At 65.3% G+C, this 19,513-nt stretch overlaps 5 protein-coding genes across 5 annotated transcripts in view; 4 read left to right on the forward strand and 1 right to left on the reverse strand.

Moving 5' to 3' along the window:
• Positions 1-589: 589 nt before the first annotated feature.
• EMIHUDRAFT_451801 (hypothetical protein) lies at positions 590-3,296 on the forward strand. Its single transcript, XM_005766747.1, has 5 exons — positions 590-1,739; positions 1,819-2,085; positions 2,299-2,372; positions 2,516-2,609; positions 2,769-3,296. The coding sequence occupies exons 1-5, from the start codon at positions 612-614 to the stop codon at positions 3,066-3,068; spliced, it is 1,863 nt and encodes a 620-aa protein (XP_005766804.1). The 5' UTR covers positions 590-611; the 3' UTR covers positions 3,069-3,296.
• Positions 3,297-6,497: 3,201 nt separating this feature from the next.
• On the forward strand, positions 6,498-7,471 carry EMIHUDRAFT_103449 (hypothetical protein; the record flags this gene model as incomplete). Its single annotated transcript, XM_005766748.1, has 2 exons — positions 6,498-7,222; positions 7,435-7,471. The coding sequence occupies 2 exons, from the start codon at positions 6,498-6,500 to the stop codon at positions 7,469-7,471; spliced, it is 762 nt and encodes a 253-aa protein (XP_005766805.1).
• A 1,133-nt stretch (positions 7,472-8,604) lies between these two features.
• EMIHUDRAFT_211801 (hypothetical protein) lies at positions 8,605-9,156 on the forward strand (the record flags this gene model as incomplete). The annotated part of the gene is made up of 3 exons (XM_005766749.1): positions 8,605-8,699; positions 8,776-8,953; positions 9,121-9,156. The coding sequence occupies 3 exons, from the start codon at positions 8,605-8,607 to the stop codon at positions 9,154-9,156; spliced, it is 309 nt and encodes a 102-aa protein (XP_005766806.1).
• A 757-nt stretch (positions 9,157-9,913) lies between these two features.
• On the reverse strand, positions 9,914-10,746 carry EMIHUDRAFT_211802 (hypothetical protein; the record flags this gene model as incomplete). The annotated part of the gene is made up of 2 exons (XM_005766750.1): positions 9,914-10,474; positions 10,615-10,746. 2 exons carry the CDS (start codon positions 10,744-10,746, stop codon positions 9,914-9,916), a joined length of 693 nt encoding a protein of 230 aa, XP_005766807.1.
• A 5,128-nt stretch (positions 10,747-15,874) lies between these two features.
• The window catches only part of EMIHUDRAFT_436908 (hypothetical protein), a 4,708-nt gene continuing 1,069 nt past the window's right edge, over positions 15,875-19,513 (forward strand). The window contains exons 1-12 of the mRNA XM_005766751.1: positions 15,875-16,421; positions 16,874-16,919; positions 17,143-17,228; positions 17,304-17,332; positions 17,415-17,457; positions 17,527-17,601; positions 17,676-17,810; positions 17,925-18,032; positions 18,189-18,227; positions 18,308-18,336; positions 18,517-18,805; positions 19,038-19,225. Of these exons, the coding sequence (XP_005766808.1) occupies positions 15,897-16,421; positions 16,874-16,919; positions 17,143-17,228; positions 17,304-17,332; positions 17,415-17,457; positions 17,527-17,601; positions 17,676-17,810; positions 17,925-18,032; positions 18,189-18,227; positions 18,308-18,336; positions 18,517-18,805; positions 19,038-19,225 (1,592 nt within the window). The 5' untranslated portion in view covers positions 15,875-15,896. The remainder of the gene's footprint in view (positions 16,422-16,873; positions 16,920-17,142; positions 17,229-17,303; positions 17,333-17,414; positions 17,458-17,526; positions 17,602-17,675; positions 17,811-17,924; positions 18,033-18,188; positions 18,228-18,307; positions 18,337-18,516; positions 18,806-19,037; positions 19,226-19,513) is intronic.

Below are 19,513 nucleotides of genomic sequence, written 5' to 3' on the forward strand. Positions count from 1 at the left end.
CCGGCAACACCCCATCTGAGACCAGCCGATCAACGTCCATGCGAGAGAGCTGCACCTTTCCACCCTCGAGCTCTTGGGCGCGAATGCCGCGGTCCTCCATCAGGGCAAGTACCGAGACCGCACCCACCTTTGCCTTTTGCCAATGCTGCGACGACTGCCGCTTCGGAGGCGACGCCAGGGCTGCGGCGATGCTGTGAATCGACGACTCCCGCTTAGCCGAGGCGGCCTCAGCATCCAGCTCGACGCCTGCCGCTCCGGACGTGATGTCGTTGGTCGCATCCGGCGGCTCGGCCTCTCCCTTCTTGTCGCTCTTCTTCTTCTTCTTCTTGGGCTTGCTCTCGGGCGGGGGGTCCTCGGCCATCGTGCGCCCTGGCTGGGTGGCCGACGTTTCGTTTTGCGATTTTTTCAATGAGGCGTATCTGAAACGTAAACCCTCGACCCCGCCGACATTCGCTCGCGTCGCGGCCGTCTCGCTCCTCTTCCACGCCTCGCTTGCGGTAGAGGGCATCCGCTTGTGGGCGCAAGAGCGCGGCTTCGAGCTGCCGGCGCCGCCAGAGGGCGAGAGCTGCGCCGTGCGGTGGCTGTGCTTTTCAGCCTTTTCACTGCTTGGAATGCCACCCCCCACCTCCTTGCTCTCCGCCTCGCTCACGCCTCTCTCGCCCTACACCTTCGCCGAAGTGCGTGGCGGCCGGCTGCGAGGCCGCGTCAACGCGACGACCGGCATGCGCTCCTTCCTCGGCATCCGCTACGCCGCCCCGCCGCTCGGCGACCTGCGGTGGCGCGAGCCGCTGCCCGAGCCGGGCTGGGCGGGCACTGCCGACGCGCTTGAGTATGGCAGCGTCTGTCTGCAGAACCCGCTCTTTGGCTGGAACAGCATCGAGAACCGCGGCAACATGAGCGAGGACTGCCTCTTTCTCAACGTCGTGGCGCCTCCGCCGCGGCCGCAGCCCTACCCGGTGATGGTTTACATCCACGCCGGCGAGTTCCACTTTGGGAGCGGCGCCGACCGAGAGTCGGACGTCCCTCACTTTGCGACCGATGTCATCCTCGTGAGCTTCAACTACCGTCTCGGCGTCTTTGGCTTCGCCGGCGCGGACGACCTGCGTGACCGCACGCCCTTCGGCGGCACGGGCAACTACGGCGTGCACGACCAGCGCGCGGCGCTGGGCTGGGTGCGATCGAGCATCGGCGCATTCGGCGGCGATGCTTCGAACGTGCTCGTGTGGGGCGAGTCCTCGGGCGGCACCTCGGTGGCGCTGCACCTCGTCTCGCCGCGCTCGCACGGCCTCTTCCACAAGGCGATCCTGCAGTCACCAGGAGTGACGCAGGTCAAGTCGCTGGCCGACGCGCAGCTCAACTACAGATACACCCTCGCCGCCCTCCTCTCCCGCGGCTCGCCCGGCTGCGTGTCTGGCGGAGGCTACGCCACCTTCCCGGAGACGCGGCTCAAGTCGTGGGGCGGCGGGGTGGTCGGCAGGGCGGCAAACGTCTCTCTCGCGCAGGCGCGCGCCGCGTGCGACGCTGCGGCGGCGTGCCGCGGCTTCACGCTCGAGCGGCGCGGCGAGAGCGGCGCTTTCAATGCGACGCTCCACGCGGCCGCGGCGCCCATCTTTGACGTGCGCGCGAGGGAGGGCGGCGCGGCCAGCCTTCCGGCGCCGTTCAGCTACCTCAAGGCGGCGAGGGAGGGGAGCGCCGGGGTGGAGTGCTTGCTGCGCGCGAGTGCGGCGGCGCTGGTCAACGTGCGCGGGCCTGTGTCTCGCCGCGGACAGACAGGAGGAGGCGGCGTCTCCGACCCGTGTCGGACGCTCTCCCCCGCAGGTGACCGACTATCTCCCTCGCGACGACAGCTTCGAGACGAACGGGTTCGCGCCGGTGGTGGACGGCCGAGACATGCGCACCACGCTCGTCGACCAGGTGGCCGAGGGACGCTTCAGCCACGGCGTGCCCGTCCTGCTCGGCTCCAACCTTGACGAGGGCACCATCTTCATGGAGCTATCGCCCCCCCTCCCGTGCGCAAACGCGAGCAACGCTTCATTCGCCGCGTGGGCCGAGGCCATGTTCGGCGTCGAGACGTCCGCCGCCGTGGTGGCCGCCTACCAGAAGCTGCGCGCGCCCTTGCCGCAGTGCAGCACTCACCGGCCGCCCCCCGGCGGGCGCACTGGGGGGGGAGGGGCGGCGGCGGCGGAGGGGGGAGGGGCGGCGGAGGAGCGGGTAGGGGTGGCGGCGGAGGCACGGGCGGCGGTGGAGGGGGGAGAGGAGGGTGAGGGTGAGGCGGCGGCGGGCAACCGTGTGGTCAAGGGCTACTACTACATGGCCGCGATGCGCAGCGCGGGCGACTACGCCATAACTTGCAGAGTGCGCCAGATGGCGAGGTAGGGACTCGCCGAGACTCGCCGAGATTCGACGAGGTTTGACGAGATTCGACCAGAGTAGCGGCAGCCCTGCTTTCCTCTGTGCACCTCCAAGCTGCCGACTGCCTCCTCCTCTGCTGTGCGAGGTCTCTCCGCCGGCGAAGGCACCGCGTCTTCGCCTACTACTTCACGCACACGCCCAACCGCTCCGTCAACTATGGCCAGCTGCAGAGCATCGGCGCTTTCCACGGCGCAGAGGTCCCCGTCCCTACGCACTTCGGAAGACTTCGGAAGACGCGTATTCCTCCGTATTCGGCTGTGTTCGGCGGGAACCACTGTCTTCGTGGCAGCGCACGAGGCAAATCTCCCACCCTCAGCTCCTGTATTGATCCTCTGCTATATCATCGCTGACTCTAGGTCCCCTTCGCCTTTTACGACGCCTTCGAGCTGTCCACACTGGACGAGCGCTCGCTCGCGGCGGACATGGGGTGCTACTGGAGGAACTTCGCCCACACCGGCGACCCGAACCGAGGCCCATCGCCCTGTGTGCGCGCCGCCGTGCCGCCCCGATGGCCAGAGCTCTCGGCGGCAGGCGGCGATCGCGCGACGACGCTGCGGCTCGACGTCGGCGCGGCGGGCGGAATCGCGCCGCTCGTCGGGCTCAAGGACAAACAGTGCGACGCCTTCCTGCCCGCGACTTCTTCTCCCTCTCGCTAGCCGCTGCGGGCGCCGCACCGCTGCCACCATATCCGGCCGCCGGCACATGCGGGTACGTTAGCTGTATGGAGAGTGTGTGCTGCGGGGTCGAGTTGGCAAGCCAGTTGGGCGCGATGGGAGGTTAGCTCGTGATCTCGATTGGCTGCAACTCCGCTCTCCGGTGTCCGGAAATGCGGGGTGGCGCGTTCACATTCGCTCGAGCTGTTAGCAATTACCCTTACCATGCGGAACCAGAAAGAGGGCGGAGAATACTCCTCCAGAGCTCAAGTGCTCAAAATAGAAAGATAAGACGGCTTGATCCCAGCGCGCAGCGGCACACGTCTACAGTACAACCCGGCGAGAGGGGGACTCACGGGGAAGAGACCGAACGGCCGGCCGGATTACTAGGACGCCGAGGCCCCGCACGGGGAAGAGTCCGAACGCCCGGCCGGGCAACTAGGTCATTAAGGCCCCGCCCCTCTCTCCACCCGGCCGTTCCAACGGCCAGGCCGTCGCTTAAGGCTGATTGGCTAGACGAGCGGTCTACCTCCAACGGGGCAGTCTGGATCACGGGGGATGACATCCTGCCTGCCGACACGTCGGGAGGAGGTGGTTGCTCCGCCGCCGGACCGCCCTCTCCACCACCCTCGCCCAGGGATCTACAATGCTGTCTTAAGGTCCGACCTGTGGGCTCTGCCTGCGCTCGGCACCGGGCACCGCCTCGGTATACAAAATGCGCCTGCGGGCGGACCCTCACAGATCAGATCAGATCAGATCAGTGAGAAGACGGCCAGAGGGAAACTTCGTGGATTGAGTAATTCTTGGCCGCTTTGTGTATCTCGAGACCTCGAGAGAAGGCCGCCCGCAGGCCGAGGGCCCAAGTCGAAGCTTTCTTTTGGCAGGAGCCCGCCGCGGCCGCTTCTACGCCGGCGAATCACCATCAAGCTGCTATACGGCCCCGGCATCGCCTCCCCGGGCTTAGCTCTCAGTCAAGATATTGTGCACATGAGTGGCCTCTACAATATACTCACTGACACTGAACCTCCCAGAGCTCGTCCCGGTCCGTCACGGCCATCCTCGTCCTCCGGCGGGCCCCCGGCCGCGGCGCGGTGCGGCGGCGTCACAAATCCGACCACAGAGCACCGGGACGCGGTCGGGCGATCTGAGGCCCAAGTAGGCGAATGCATTGCCCATCCAGGGCTATCACCTGGATCTATCAACAGGCGCCTGCGGCGCCGTGCTCAGGAGTTGGTTTTCACTCGCTCGAAATGTGTGCCTGAAAGGGTTAAAGTTGTGCGTCACGCTGCCCGGCGTTTCTCACTTTCCGGGACAGCCCCGCCCTTGCGAGGCAAGAAAGTGACGGCTACCCTGTACGCCCTGTTGTCTACGAGACCCCCTCTCGCCGACCGCCCATCCCCCCCATCCCCCCCCTCTCCAACGCGACGAGCCACTGACCGTTGCGCGTTGGCCCTCTGCCGTCCCTGCCCTGCGCCCCCCTGCCCTTCGCCGTCCCGCACAAACACACAGTCACACCCCACACGCACATACAAGCATTCAAGAAAAAAAAACCGGGTTCTGCCCTCAAAAGAAAAGAAAAAAGGAAAGGAGGAGACCAGCGGGGGAGACTCCCCGCCTATGCAACACCCCAGGAAGGGGCTGCCATCGCCGGAAGCTGTGCCTAAGCATAACTCCCAAACCCGCAGCGGCCCAGGGGGCCTTGGGGGCAGCCTGCCGGACCGCCGCCGCACGGGGCAAGCACCAGGAAATGAACGTAGTTGATGGATTGGGCTATCGTCCGTGCCTCCCTTCTCTTCGACTTCGTCAGAGTGGGACCTACGCCGCGCCGCCGTGCTGGGCATGGGGCGCGCCCGGTCCTCGGCGGAGCCACGCGCCCCGAGCGACCCAGGCGGCGAGTAGTTGTCCTAACCTCGGGCACGTAGTAGCCCGTGGTCAGCGCCCGCCCCCCGCCCGCCCCTACGTGAACAGCTCTGGCGGCGCCCGCGGCGCCTCGCCCCCCAGCTGCGGCTGAAGATTGCAAAGTTGCACCTCGCAATGATGGCCGAGTGCTCCTGTAGGAAGCGCTTGCGCTCGCTGCAAATCCGCCATCTCTCGCCGTCGGAGGACGCCTTGGCAATTTTGGTGGCGAAGTTGGTGGTGACCACGCCGCCGCCTCGCGCCCGATGCCGCCGCGTGTGCTCGACGCCCACGTCATGAAGTCGAAGTCGTTGGCCTCGCACGCCGCGGCTTTGGCCTTAAATTCGTCGCCTCGGCGTAGTCGGTGGCGAGGCGCTCGCCGCGCGCCAGCGGGCCCAGCATGCCGAAGTGCACCGCGGTGGTGCTCGTGCCGTTGAACACCGTGCAACGCGCCGATGTCGTCCAGTTGCCGAAGACGCCGTCGCCCGGCTGGTACGGGTTGCTCTTCGCGTCGTGTGGTCGCGACGGGTCCTTGCAGCCGAGCCGAGCCTCCACGAGTCTCGCCGAGGCGCTGAAGGCGCGAGCGATGTTCACGACGTGGGTGTTGAGCGAGGTGTGTCCGGTGGCTAACCAGCCGCCATAGTTGCACCCGTCCCAGTGCGTGCCGTTGAAGTGCTCGAAGAGTGACAGCGTGCGCGGCTCCTTTGCGTTGCCGATGGTGCATGGTGGGCACTCGGGTAGTCTCGAGCGGTGGTAGATGCACCTCGTCGTATCGCCCATGCCGGTGCAGCGCGTGTCGAGGGTGATGGCACCCTTGGGATGGTTGAGGTGGCCCTGCGCCTCGTAGAGCCACGCCTGGTCGTGCAGCTCGACGGTGGGGCCGATCAGGTCGATGCCCAGCACCGCGCCCCCGCCCCGATCTGTTTCGCCGCATGGAAGTGCGCGCGCGTCGCTGCGGGCACCGACGGGTCGCTGACGATGGCGTCGGACATGTCCTGGCTGTAGGGCGTCGTTGGAAGTGACGTGCTGGAAGTGACGTCCCAAGATCAGCTCGATCCCCTCGTAGTTGATCGTGCCGTCGTCCGCGACGATCTTGCCGCGGATGAATCTCCACTCGTCGGCCTCGTCGTCCGGGCCCTTCTTGAAGCCCGCCGATCACGAGCATCTCGATGAACGCAACCGCCTCCGTGAGCAGCGGCACGCCGGACGCTGCCCAGCCGCTCGGCGGCGGCACCATCGGCGACACGTCCTCGAGCCGCCGCATCAGACAGAGGACGTCGATCACGCGCTCGGTCGAGGCGGCCGGTGCGACGAGCCGCGCCTTGAGATTTCGAGTTTATGAGGTTGACGCATGGGCGGCAACACTCCAACAGAGATTTCTGCTTCGATGTTATGAAACAAACGCAAGGCGGACATGTGAGCTAGACATCGATAGGTTAATAGAAAAAGCGAAGCACACTCTCAACACCGCACCGCACGCCGCGCCCTGGTTTTTTTATACCCGGCCAGTCAGACCGGAGCGACAGGTCCAGCCGGATGCCGACGCCGGAGCTGCACGTGGGATCCAAGGTGCGCGCACGCTTCGGCGCGACAGAGCACGGCGCGGTCGGCACCAAGTTCTTCCCAGGAACGGTCACAAAGCTGTATGGAGACGGCAGGGTGGACATCATGTATGACGACGGAGACGAGGAGGAGGGCGTGGATCCCAAGTGGATCAAAGACCACCAGACGCCCAAGGGCGGGGCCGGAGCTCGGGCCGAGTCGACTGGCGGCAAGTCAAAGTCGCCCGCCGAGGAAGCGCCGAAAAAGCGGCAGCGCACAGGCACTTCTTCCGCGAGCGACGCGAGCAGCCCTGAGGGCGCCGACGCCGACGCCGCGCGCCCCAGCGCCGTCAAGGCGGAGCCGCCGAAGCAGGTGTCGGCACCACGGGCGGCTCCGCCGTCGCCGCCGCCGCCTGCACGGGAGCCGCCCGCCGCAGTGCCACCGGCGGCGCTTCCATTGCAGGCCGCGCCGGCCGCGGGAAGGCGGGCGCCGCCGACCCTGCCCGTGTGCGAGCCGGGGGACCAGCCGGGGTGGTATCGAATCACCAAGCATTGCGTCATCGCGTCGGGCCAGCTGGACGCCCCGGAGCCGGGCGCAAAGTTCCGGGCGGAGCTGCCAGAGTGCAGGCACAAGGTGACCCTGACCTGGCCGCGCCAGACGCCGGCGCCTTCCGTCTTCAAGTTCAAGCTCGCGGAGTGCTCCAGGTGCAAGTCTGGGAGGTGAGCGGCGCGGGCCGCCACAAGCGCAGAACCGCTCTCTGCAACATCATGCCAGGCTCTTTCCGGGCTTCATGCGCCGCCAGGACTACGCGCAGCGCACGCGAGGGTTGCTGACCTGTAGTCGGCATGCAGTGAGAGCGCGCGGCCCAGCCCGGCGGGGATAGATCCGGCGGCCGTGATTAGTCCTTCATCATATTCAGTTGCGTGTCCAGGCGTGGCCATCCCCCGGCGCACTTGGGGGAGCTTTGAATTTTATCTTGTAAAAACGGTTTTCTTTCTCCCAATACGCCATACCCCCCCCCCAAATCTTGACATTACCCGGGTATGTAGAATAGATAGAATGATAGGGTAAGCCCACGTCCCCGGAAGAGCAGCGAACTTTGAACCCCGGAAAGCTCCCTAGAGCTCTACTTCTGAACACAACCCCTACTTCTGCCGCGCGCAGCGTTCACCGCCAATGATAATGCAGGAGGGGGTCGAACCAACATGTACCGAGTCGCAGCCAGGACCGTGTGCTTTGTGGCGGGGCTGGCAATGCTGTTGTTGGTCACCGAAGGAGGGTCGGCAGGCAGAACCCAATTACGCCCCACCGCAATCGCCCCACGCAACCGCCCCACCGCAACGCGGAGCCCGTACGCTTGCAACAGCTCGCTCGACTTTGGACCCGTCGAGAAAGCCGACTCGATAGGCCTGTGCATGGACGACACGACATTCAGCACCTGTCAGCTGCACCAGCACTGATTGTAAGCTTTATCATTGCGGCGCGCCGGCTGAAGCAGCGGGAGAATTTTACGAGCAAACTGTCTCGCGAAAGAAGAGAAGAAATCATGTAAATCGAAAGGGTCGTGAGAGGGGCACTTGGTGTGACAGAGAGAGAGAGTTCTTGATACGAAACCACGACGACACACACCAGTCGACTCGCATCGGTTGCCTCCATGAACGGCGGAGCTATTCTCGCGTCCACACCACACCTGGCTCCAACGTGGACACGCCCATAGCTGGGGACACTACTAGGTCACGCATGGCATCAGAAGTTTTATCTCTGGGCCCCGAAAGGCATCTCTAGCAGTGTCGTTACGCATGCGCCCTCCCCTCCTGGGCGCATACGCCTCACGTCTCGACAGAGCGTAAGCCCTTGGCGTGTGACGAGACGAGTTCTTCGCCATCGCAGCGAGCAGCACCCCACTCGCCGCAGCAGCCGGAGGCATTGCCGCAGCACTGTCTGCGCCGCAGTCCCGCACCCGTCGACGAAGCTCCCCCCTCTCTCTCTCTCTCTTGGTGTGACTAAATTCTTTCCCCGTGCCCAGGGTGGGATGAAAATTCTTTTGAAAGGACTGTCCCCCACTCGTTCTTTTGCAAAGGACTGTCCCCCTCGACCATCCATGGCAGGCATCACGGTCGGCGGCGCGCATCCGCTCTCTCTCACGTCGTGGGAGGCCGAGGCGAAGAATCCGGCCTCTCCTCCTCCACCACTCCAGTCCTCGATTGAATGGCGCGCTTGCACTTTCGCCGCCACAAGTCGACGCATCTCCACTGCTTTCGCGGACTCTTAGGTGCGTCGACTCGTGCAACGCGGCGATAGAATTCCTGTTTGGGATTCCGGCAAAGTGCCTGTTGGCGAGCCCCTTCACGTACGCCCCCTTGAAGGAGAAAGAAGAGGCGTCTGCTGTGAAGCCGGCGGTGCCAAAAGTGGCAAAACCAGGAAAGGGGTTCATCACGCGGCAGAGGACGGTGCGCCTATGTTACTCCACACCAGCTGGTCTGATCCTTCTCCGCCCAGTCGTATCGTTGCTCAGGTCCACTCTCTCTTCGGACACTTGTACCTCCACCCAGCGCCGGCATCATCGGCGGTATTGTGTCCGAAGATCACAATACCGGTCGCTATTCCTCGCCATTAGGCAAATGGCCTGCTGCTGACTGCGCTCGACGCCTAGAGCGGCCCCGCGTTCCTCGCGGCTCACATAGAGGCACAACGTCCCCGGCCATTGCATACTTGTCTCCGCGTGGGCAGCTCCTGGCTGGCATGCGCGCCCTCGCGCCGACAAGGCCCCGTGCGCACCCCAGGCTCCGTGACCGGGCGTGGCGCACAGAGCGCAGAGATTGTGTGCTCTGGTGCTCTATCTGGTGCCGCGCTGCTATTGCTCTGCTAAATGCTCGCGCACCCCTCACTGGCCTCGCGTCTGTACATCTCTTGTCCAATTTGTGATCAACTTGGCGGCTGCCGTGAGGAGGGCAGCAGGCGCGGCACAACGCTCATACGTCATAGTTTCGTACGGGTTGTAGCTTGAGTCTCTCCAGTCAGTGCGCCAGGAGGCAGAGGAACCGTGTGGTTGTTTCACTGTTGTCTGTGTGAACCCGAGCACTTGCGACTTGGAGCACTTGGTTGGGGAGCAGTGCAGTTGGCAACCGCACACCCAGCTCTTGGAGCACTCGTTGGAGTGCACTCCCTGGGTTAGTGCACCTTAGGCCGTTGCGGCATCCCCCCCGGAGGAGGCCGCCGCAATGCCTTCTTTAGGTACTGGAGGCTGGAGGCCGCTGCCTATATACTTGCTGGCTCCCAGCTCCCAATCAGCTTACGCAATGCCCCCAGTGGCACTACAAGCACGTCCACCCGCCATCGACGGTGTAGTTCTGTCCGGTGATGTATATGAGCCTGCATCGCTCGCGAGAAGGAGCATGCAGCCCTTGAGCTCATGAGGCTGCCCCATCCGCTTCATTGGAAGCTTTGTCTTCAGCCTTGTAATAAGAGCTGGTGGGGCGGTCGGCCCTTGGGAAAGCTCCAGGCGAGAGGCAGTTGACCCGGACACCATCCGCTGCCCAATAAGCAGCAAGATGCCGTGTCAGGTGAATTGTGCCTCCTTTCAGACTGTGGTATGACACAGGGCTGGAATAGGGGAGGCCTGCATAAGCATCTAGATAAGAAGCCACCTGCCCATACATGCTCACAATATTGATCACAGCGCCCTCAATTCCGCGCGAAACGACATGATTGCGCAAGCAGCGCGCGAGTACAAAATATCCCGCGTTGTTGGTTTGCTGCTTTGCGAAATCATTAAAGGTGGTTGCAATGTCAAGCTTCTTTCCCTGCGCAGCCTCAATGCCTTGCAGGCCGTTATAAATGAGAATATCCACTTTACCAGCGATTTTGAGCGCCTCCTCGAACCCAGCCATCAGCGAAGCCTCATCCATGTGGTCGAGCTCCACTCCATAATGCTTTGCACCCTTCGCCACCTGCAGCTTCGCAGCGGCTTCCTGGGCGCGCTTCCGATCGCGGGAAGAGACGATGACCGAGCAACCTGCCTCAGCTAGCCCCTCGCAGAACGCTGTACCCAGCCACCCCGTGCCACCGGTCACAATGCGACCTTACCCGTCAAATCAAAAAGAGCGGATACCGGCACGTCCTCCTTCGCGGGCCAGACTTCGCGGGTCGACGAGCTGCGCTTGCAACCCAAAAGGAAGGCCAGCGCCGCGCCCGCAACGGCGCCTGCCATCAGCAGCGGGGCATTGCCCACCAGAGCGTGCATGAAACTTTGGACCCTCACAGAAATACTAGAGGTAAAGGATTGTACGCCGAGCAGGATGGGGGGGGGGGGGGGGGGCTTAACAAGTTCCAGGTCAAGCACTACGGCGCGCCGGTCGTCGACGGCGCCGCGTGTTCCACCGACTACTCCATCGACGGCTTCGTGCGCAGGGCGGCGCAGGTCCACCGCGGACGAGGCGCTCGCGATGCTCAAGCAGGGCTCCTCCAACGCCCTGGTGCTCGAGATGCTGGCGGACGAGCTGCGCGAGCACCACGGGAGCACGAGTACACGGTCGCTGGCCGTCGCGGCGGCCAGCGAGGACGACGGCCTCGACGCCGGGGGCCGGATCAAGCTAGGAGCACCTGACCGTACGCTCCTCTCAGACGGCGGGTCCGACTCTGACTTCACCTTCCTGCTGAGCCTCCGACCGAACAACAGCGGGGCAGTGGGCGAGTTCGACTCGAAGCTGGTGCTCGCGCAGATCAAGAAGCTGGGCCTCAGCGCCGTCGCCGTCTCCCGCAAGCAGGCCAGAAGCAGGCGCACGCGAGCCACCCGTACTCGGGGTCTCCTCTCGCAGGCCTTCTTGCGCCAGTTTCAGGTGCTGATGCCGCCGCCGGTGCAGCGCGAGATGGGCGTCTTCGTCGAGGACGGCCAGTCGCTCCTCGACGCGATCTCAAGAGCGTCGCCACCCTCTCCGTGATCGGGCCGTGGCGGCCGCGCGCAAGGGCAAGAGAGCTATGTGGTGCTGGTGCGTGGTGGACTGGCGGTGGCGCCGGTGGCGGCCACGGCGTGACGTCATCGAATGCTTGTCTGTTTCTTTCTTTCTGACACTCCGTTCCTCTCGCGCTCCTCTCAGCCCAGCAGCCTCAGCACCCACGCGGCGAGCACGCACTTTAGCCGCTCGAACCCGTCCACGTCCGCCTCTGCAAAGCCGCCCTCGGCGGCAGCCTCGAGGCGGCCGGTCGCGGCGGCGGCGCAGCGGGAGCGGCGTGCGAGCGCGTCGCAGAGCGAGGAGAGGGCGCGCAGCTCGGGCCGCAGCCACGCGCCTGAGGAAAGGTTCGACGAAGCGTCAGGGAAGAGGTTCAGAATTGCTCCAGGCACAGCTGCGGCCACGCGCCCGGCGCGATCGACAGCTTCAAGTCTCCCATCTCTCCGTCCTCGACGTGCAGAGACCCGCTTGGCCGCAGCCGCAGCGCGCCAAACGCGCGGAGCAGCCGCGGGACGAGGGCGTCGCCGCCGTTGAGGAGCGCCTCGCGCGGGCACCGCCATGTGGCGAGCGCCCGCTCCGGCGCCGCCGCCTGCGCGCGCAGCAGCGCCGCGACTCCCAGCAGCACCGGCGCCTCGGCGAGCGAAGAGCCATCCGGCGCCGGTAGGTCGCGCAGCGCCTCGCGCGCGGCGCGCAAGTCGCCGCGGCTCTGCGTGCTGCCCGCCAGCTCGTCGAGCAGCTTTGCCAGCTGCCGCCGCCGCGCCGCCTCGGCGTCGGCGTGCACGCGCCGCCGGGCGCGGTTGCGGGCCGTGAGGAGGGCGTCGAGCGTGGGCTCGTCGGCGCGCATCGCGCCGTCGCTGCCTGGACCAGCGAAGCCGAGCGCGGAGAGGGCGCTCACCACCCACTCGGCGTCCCTCTCGTCGGGCCGCACGACGCCGCTCGCTGTCGAGGCCTCCGCCACGAGCTCCAGCAAGCGCGGCGCCGCCCCGTGCTGGCCGGACCACGTGGCGTGGCACACGTCCTCGAAGTGAGCTGGCCCACTGGCGGCCAGTGCAGCGGTGAGGATTGGCGTCATATGTATTAGTGTGCACAGCAGACCTGGCGAGTACGCACCCGGCGCGATTTTCTGATGTCTTGGAGGAGGTATAAAATGAACTCGGGGGCACGGGACGCGGCACAAACGGGGCACAAACGCCAGGCTACAAAGACGGGGAGGCACGTAGTGACGCAGGGGAGTCTAGGCGACGGCGGCGTCCTCCGACGCCGCGGCGAGCCTGAGCTCGGTCGCAATCTCTTCCGCCGCCGCGAGCTGCAGGCTGCAGCGCGACTGACATGCGCTGGGCCTGCAGCGACAGCCACGACCGCGTCGACCAGCTCGCCTCGTCCTCGTGCTGCCGCTTCGAGAGCTTGTTGCGCACCTTGTCCTTCATCTGGTAGAACAGACAGCCGTTTGACCGCGTTGCACCACCCGCCGAAGCCTTTCGAACAGGTTCAGGTACATCTGCACGTCGGTGTCCGAGCGCGAGAGGGCGTGCGCGTAGTCCGCCTTCTTGTACGCCAAATAGCCGCCGCCGTCGCTCGGCCTGAAGTCGCCGTCCCCGACAGCGCCGCGCTGCTGAGCTCGAGGCCGAAGACGTCCGCGCTCGTGCCGGGCTCGGTGTTGCCGAGGCCGACGAAAGCGCCTCGCTGGCCGACGTCCTCCGGGTTGGAGGAGAGCGAGTCCTTGAACTTGACGTCGCCGACGAGGCGCGAGCGCGAGCGGCCGGCGCCCGCCACCGAGACGTCGGGCCGGTAGTCGTTAGAGTAGCCGAGGTCGGGTCCCGCGGCTCCACCTCGACGAGCATGCCCCACACGCTCCGCATGACCTTGGCCAGGGCGGCGAGGAGGCTGTTATGGCGGCCGCAGTGCCCGAGGCGGCCGATGTTGCTGGCCGCGTCGCCCAGTGGGTCCTGCACCTTGCCGCCGCGCGCCGAGCAGGTCGGCGCGCCCCGCGCGAGCGCCTCGTCAAGTGGTAGCCCGAGGCGCCGCTGGACGGCGATGCGCAGCGCCCACGTCGGGATACGAAAGTCGCGGCGCGAGGGGACGGCGTTGAGGAAGGCGCCCGCCTGGTACTGGCTGACGGCGATGAAGCGCACCGCCTCCCGCCTAGCCACGCCCGGTAGCTACAACGCATTCCAAAAGCCGAGCCATGCTGCATGATGAATGATCTGGGAGTACATGTAGCGACGCTGTGCGCTTTGTAGATGCTCACTGCCAGAATCGGTCGGGGAGGCCGTCGGGGTGAAATCGGAAGTGTGCGAGGCCCTCCTTGCAGTAGTCGAAGACCTGGCGGTCGTACTGCTCGTAGGTCCTCGCCACGTAGTCGTAGTCATCGAGGAGGGTGCTGTGTGCGTCCTGCAGCTCGGTGAAGTGTCTTGGAGGAGAGAGAGAGTCTCACCAAGGAATTTTTCCATCTACATATCCTAATGAAGCGATCGCGCCTGGTCGCACACACACTAAATAGCGCAGAGAGAGAGAGAATTCTTGATACGAAACCACGACGACACACACCAGTCGACTCGCATCGGTTGCCTCCATGAACGGCGGAGCTATTCTCGCGTCCACACCACACCTGGCTCCAACGTGGACACGCCCATAGCTGGGGACACTACTAGGTCACGCATGGCATCAGAAGTTTTATCTCTGGGCCCCGAAAGGCATCTCTAGCAGTGTCGTTACGCATGCGCCCTCCCCTCCTGGGCGCATACGCCTCACGTCTCGACAGAGCGTAAGCCCTTGGCGTGTGACGAGACGAGTTCTTCGCCATCGCAGCGAGCAGCACCCCACTCGCCGCAGCAGCCGGAGGCATTGCCGCAGCACTGTCTGCGCCGCAGTCCCGCACCCGTCGACGAAGCTCCCCCCGCGGAAGACCGCGCGTAGCGACGCCTTGACGATCGAGATGAGCGCGCTTGAAGCTCGCCCACCTACTGCCCCTGAGAGTTGGTTACCGAGTGGGATCAGCTCCCCCCCTTGGGATCGAAGCCGCCACACCTCGCACCCAACATCCCAGGCGGGATCAGAGAGAGACTCCGCACCGGACACCGCCCGGGCACAGACCCCCTACCCGTCGGACTACGCCTGGACCCCTCACAGAGCAGCCCACGCACAGGTCACGCATCGGCAGATTTGACACCTGGTTCAGGCGTAGACAGCACACACTGGTCACAGTTGCATAGCCCTGCCGGGGGGGACGAGTTCGCAAGGTTAATATTAAAAGCATACAAAGTGGTGACAACCACTGAGTCCTCAGTGGACGAACGAGCGTCGACTGAACAGAATAGCGTCCCCGCGACGCCTCGGTGCCACCCACCGGGTGTGACCATCCGGATCAATCTGCCGCGTCCTCCGTACGCAGCAGTCCCCGCGATGGCCCACAGTCCTCCGCCACCAGGTTGAACCCCCTCCCCCCCCAGTCCTCGTACTCGACCAAGCCTCATCAGTTACTAATTCCACCCATTCCTCCCCTCCACCTCCCACCTCAGCAATCATTGTCCAATGTCACGCATGCCAGCATAACGGTGGTGCTTCTCGCGTTTCCGAGCCTTACTCCCTTGTCCTCGACTCACAACCTCACCACCTGTTGCTCCCGTCCTCCGCTCGCGGTACGTCCCCTCCCTCATAGGTCTCCCCAACCTCTCGTCTCCCGCCTCCACTGTCGTCCACCCCATGAACTTGTCGATCTCCTCGCTGCCCACGCCCTCGTTCCCCATGTACTCCAGCATAAGCTCGTCGTCCTCCTCAGCATAGCTCCCTCCTCCCACCATGTCGCCTCTCGACTCCGCTCCATCAATCCCACTCCGCCCACTGCTCCCCGCTGCCTCGCTATCACCTCCCCTCTCCACTTCCATCTGAACTTCTTCTCTCTGCTCACCACTGACCGACTGATTGACCGACTGACTCAAGTACTGATCGACTGAATGACTGCCTTGACCCCACCCTGAATCTGAAATCCTCGCTCCTCTGTCCACCTTAGCCTTCTTTCTGCCTGTCCTATGCCCAACCCTCCTCCACATCTCCACCTCCTCATCGCATCCGCTCGAGTCTGATTCCGAAAACTGTATTTGTTCGCTCTGATCCACCTCAGCTTGCCTCCTCTCCTCTCTCACCCGCCGATTGCTCTCCTCCAACGACCACTGAATCGCCTTCTCCTCCCGTTCCTCGCTCCGACGCAGCCATTTTTCCACCTTTCCAGTCCCCTCTCCACTCATATAGCGCCCGTCCAACCCGCTCACCATGTGCTTTTGCACTCTCTCTCTCTCTCTCTCTCTCTCTCTCTCTCTCTCTCTCTCTCTCTCTCTCACACTAAATAGCGCACTAAACTATCACTAAGTTCATTCACACGCACTAAATTTAGACCCAAATGAAGATCGCGCCGCCCTGCGCTCTTTCCTGAGCTGCACTCTCGCGCATGGTCTCTTTCTCCAAATTTGCCATGCTTGCGGCCATCGCGCCGTGCGCTGGTTTCCTGGTTGCGCCTGCCGTGCAGCCGTGGCGCGGCCACGCGGCCGCGATCGCGGCGCGGATGCAGCTGGACATTGAGCGCAAGACGGGCGACAACGTCGAGCAAATCAAAGACACAAAGCGGGACAAGGTGATGACCTTCAGCTACGACATGTCGCTCGACACGGGGTACGAGAAGCCGACGTACCCTGGCACGGGTAACGGCCTCGGCGGCGAGGGCCTGCAGGACGAGTACGACGTGGTCGTGATCGGCTCGGGCATGGGCGGCCTCGCTTGCGGCGCGCTGAGTGCAGAGTACGGCTCGCGCGTGGCGGTGATCGAGTCGCACATCAAGCCGGGCGGCTCGGCGCACACCTTCACGCGCGTGCACAAGGGCGGCAAGTACTCCTTCGAGGTTGGCCCCTCCATCTTTGAGGGCCTCAACGGGCCGTCCCTGAACCCGCTGCGCACCATTCTCGACATGCTCGGGGAGGCGCCGCTCCGCACCTGGGCCCCGGGCCAGGGCCACGCACAGACGCTCTCGCGATGCCGTCCGGAGACCTCCGGAACACCGGCTTTTGGGTCCTCCGTGCCCGCCGCTCCTCTTCCCACAGCCGCCATCTTCCAGCCGCTCCCCTTCGACCGCCCCCGCCCTCACCGCCGCCGCCGTCGCCACCGCCGCCGTCGCCCTCCCCGCCGCCACCACCGCGGCCATCACCACCGCCATTCTCCCCCACCGCCGCCACTCCCACCACCACCGCCGCCCTCACCACCCCCCTCGCCGCCACCTCTCCTGGTCTTCTCCCCCTTTCATTCTCCTCCGTCCCCGCCACCCTTCCCGCCTCCTCCAGTGTGGCTCCAGTCCCGCCTCCTCCAGTGTGGCTCCAGCGTGCTGTGCTCCAGGAGAGGAGTGCTCCAGCGGAGTGGCCCTCCCTTCGGCCGCAGGACCTCAAGTGCGAGACGTACAGCGGGCTCGGGTACTGGACGCCAGGCGAGCACGCACCGAGACACCCCGAGATTACCCGAGATTGCAATCTCCAGGCGAGCACGCGCGCCCGACACTCCCCCCCGCACCACCTGCCCCGCGGCGGAGCAGAGACGCCAAGGCACTCCGCCCAAAGGTCTTCAACCGCTTCCCCTTCGCTGCCTGCCGCCGCCCGCCGCCGCCGCGAGCTGGCTGGCGCTGCAAGCCCTCCCTCCCTCCCCCGTCGCAGAGGGATACTGGCGCTTCCCGATCGGCTCGGCCCAAAAGTTCGAGGACTTGGTCTATGAGAGGTGCGGGCCCGTCGAGGGCAAGAAGGCGGCGGAGGGGCGTGGGGTGCTCACAGGTCCACGTCCATGACCCGTCCACGAGTCTTCCACGACCCTTCCACAGGCGATGGACGAGTGGGACGCGCTGCGCAAGCGCCTCAAGCCGCTCGGCGCTGTGCACCAGCTGCTCGGTCCCGGCACACACCCGGCTCGGGCCTCGTCCCGCCTCCCGTAGGCGCCTCAAGACTCTCGGAGGCTCCACGACCGCCGTCTCGCTGGCGGACGCGACGCCGGGACCCGCGCTCGCTGTGGACAGCGTCTCGCCACGCCTCGGCGGCTGTGAGTAGGTCAACTTGAGGCAGGACGCGGGCATGCTGGCCACGACGGCGGGAGCCACGCCATACGTGCTCTCGCACCCTGACGTCCTCTTCCTCCTCCGCCGCTCGCTGTCCCGGCAGGAGGACGGCGCCTCTTCACGCGGGTCGGCTGAGGGTAGGTCTTCCTTGACTTGCCGCTCACCTTCGACTCGCTGCACAAGACCGTCGACCAGATCGTGACCGTGCCGTTCATCCGCAACTACATCGATACGATGTGCATCTTTTGCGGCTTCCCCGCAAAGGGGGCGATGACGGCGCAACCCCCCCGGCCACCCCGCCCCCGCCCCCGCCCCCCCCCCCCTCCTCCCCCCCCCTTTCCGCCCGCTCCTCTCGACACCTCCGACGAGACCCGCTCGGAACGCCCGCAGGCGCACATCCTCTACATCCTCGAGCGCTTCTTCGAGGACGGGTGCGCCTTTTGCGTCCCGCTCGGCGGCACTGTCGAGATGGCCTACGCCTTCCAGCGCGCGCTCGAGGCGAGATGAGCCGAGAGATCGCCGAGATCAGCCGAGAGGAGTCCCGACCCACTTCTTCCAGCGCCCGCTCGAGGCGCGCGGCGCGGTGCTGCTCTCTCGCTCGAGACACGTCCGTGCGCCTTTCCGGTGAGACGCCCCACGACGTGTCCGTCGCAGGCGCGCGGCGGCGAGCTCTCGCTCAACACGCACGTGGAGGAGCGCTGCGCTGTGACGTGGCGGACGCGTCCACGGCACGTCCATCACACGTCCATCACACTTGCTCGCGTGGCCCACAGGAGCTGCTGTACGACGAGGCGGAGCAGCGGTGCGCAGCAGGAGTAGCAGCAGTAGTAGCAGTAGCAGTAGTAGCAGTGGTGGTAGTAGCAGTAGTAGCAGTGGTGGTAGTAGCAGTGGTGGTAGTAGCAGTGGTGGTAGTGCGCGGGCGTCCAGCTGTGGACCTGATCAGCTCAGTGTTGACTCATGGCTCAGTGCCACTGCCCTGAAGGTGCGTCGGCGTCAGGCTCAAGAGCGGCAAAGTCATCAAGGCGAAGAAGGCGGTCGTCTCCAACGCGACCCCCTTCGACACCGTCCGCATGCTGCCCGACGGCGGCGACGCGCCGCAGCTGCCCGAGGGGGTGAGGGAGTGGAAGCAGACGCTCGGCAAGCTCCCGCGGCACGGCGCCATCATGCACCTCTTCCTCGCGATCGACGCGACCGACCTCGACCTCTCCCACATCGAGGACCCGGCGCACCTCGTCGTCCAGGACTGGGACCGCTCGCTGCAGGACTCGCAGGTGTGCTGTGACCCCGCACTGCCGCTCCCCCCCTCCCCCCCCCCGGCCGCCTCTCCCTCTCCCTGCCGCCTCTCTGCCTCCCTGCCGCCTCTCTGCCTCCCTGCCGCCTCTCTGCCTCCCTGCCGCCGCCTCCCCTTCCCCGCCGCCGCCCTCACCCCGCCGCCGCCCCTCGCAGAACCTCTGCTCCTTCTTCATCCCCCATATCTCACCCATATCTCCCCATATCTCGCAGAACCTCTGTTCCTTCTTCATCCCATCGCTGCGCGACCCGTCCGTCTGCCCGCCCGGCAAGCACTGCATCCACGTCTACTCCTCGGGCGGCGAGCCGTACGAGCCGTGGGAGAAGCTGGAGCCCGGCTCGGACGAGTACGAGCGGATGAAGGAGGAGCGATCGCAGGTGCTGTGGCGCGCCGTCGAGAGGCGCGCGCCCCCCCCCCCCCCTTTCCCCCTCTCCAGACGCGGCACTCGGAACCACTGGGACCAGTCTGGCGACCGGTCTGGCGCCGCAGCGTCTGCAGCCCCGCCCAACCCTCACGGGGCCGACTCCCCGGCCCCGGACCCCTCTCGGAACACCCTAATTCGTTGGGTGGGGTTTTTTTAAAAAAAAAAGACCGCGCTGCCGCTTTGATTACCCGTGCGCCTATCTCTCTGGTCGACCGCTATCTACCGGCTGCTCTCGCGCCTTGGAGGCTATCTTTATGCAGAGGG

Source organism: Emiliania huxleyi (assembly GCF_000372725.1).
Source record: "Emiliania huxleyi CCMP1516 unplaced genomic scaffold EMIHUscaffold_50, whole genome shotgun sequence".
In the NCBI taxonomy this organism is placed as follows: domain Eukaryota; phylum Haptophyta; order Isochrysidales; family Noelaerhabdaceae; genus Emiliania; species Emiliania huxleyi.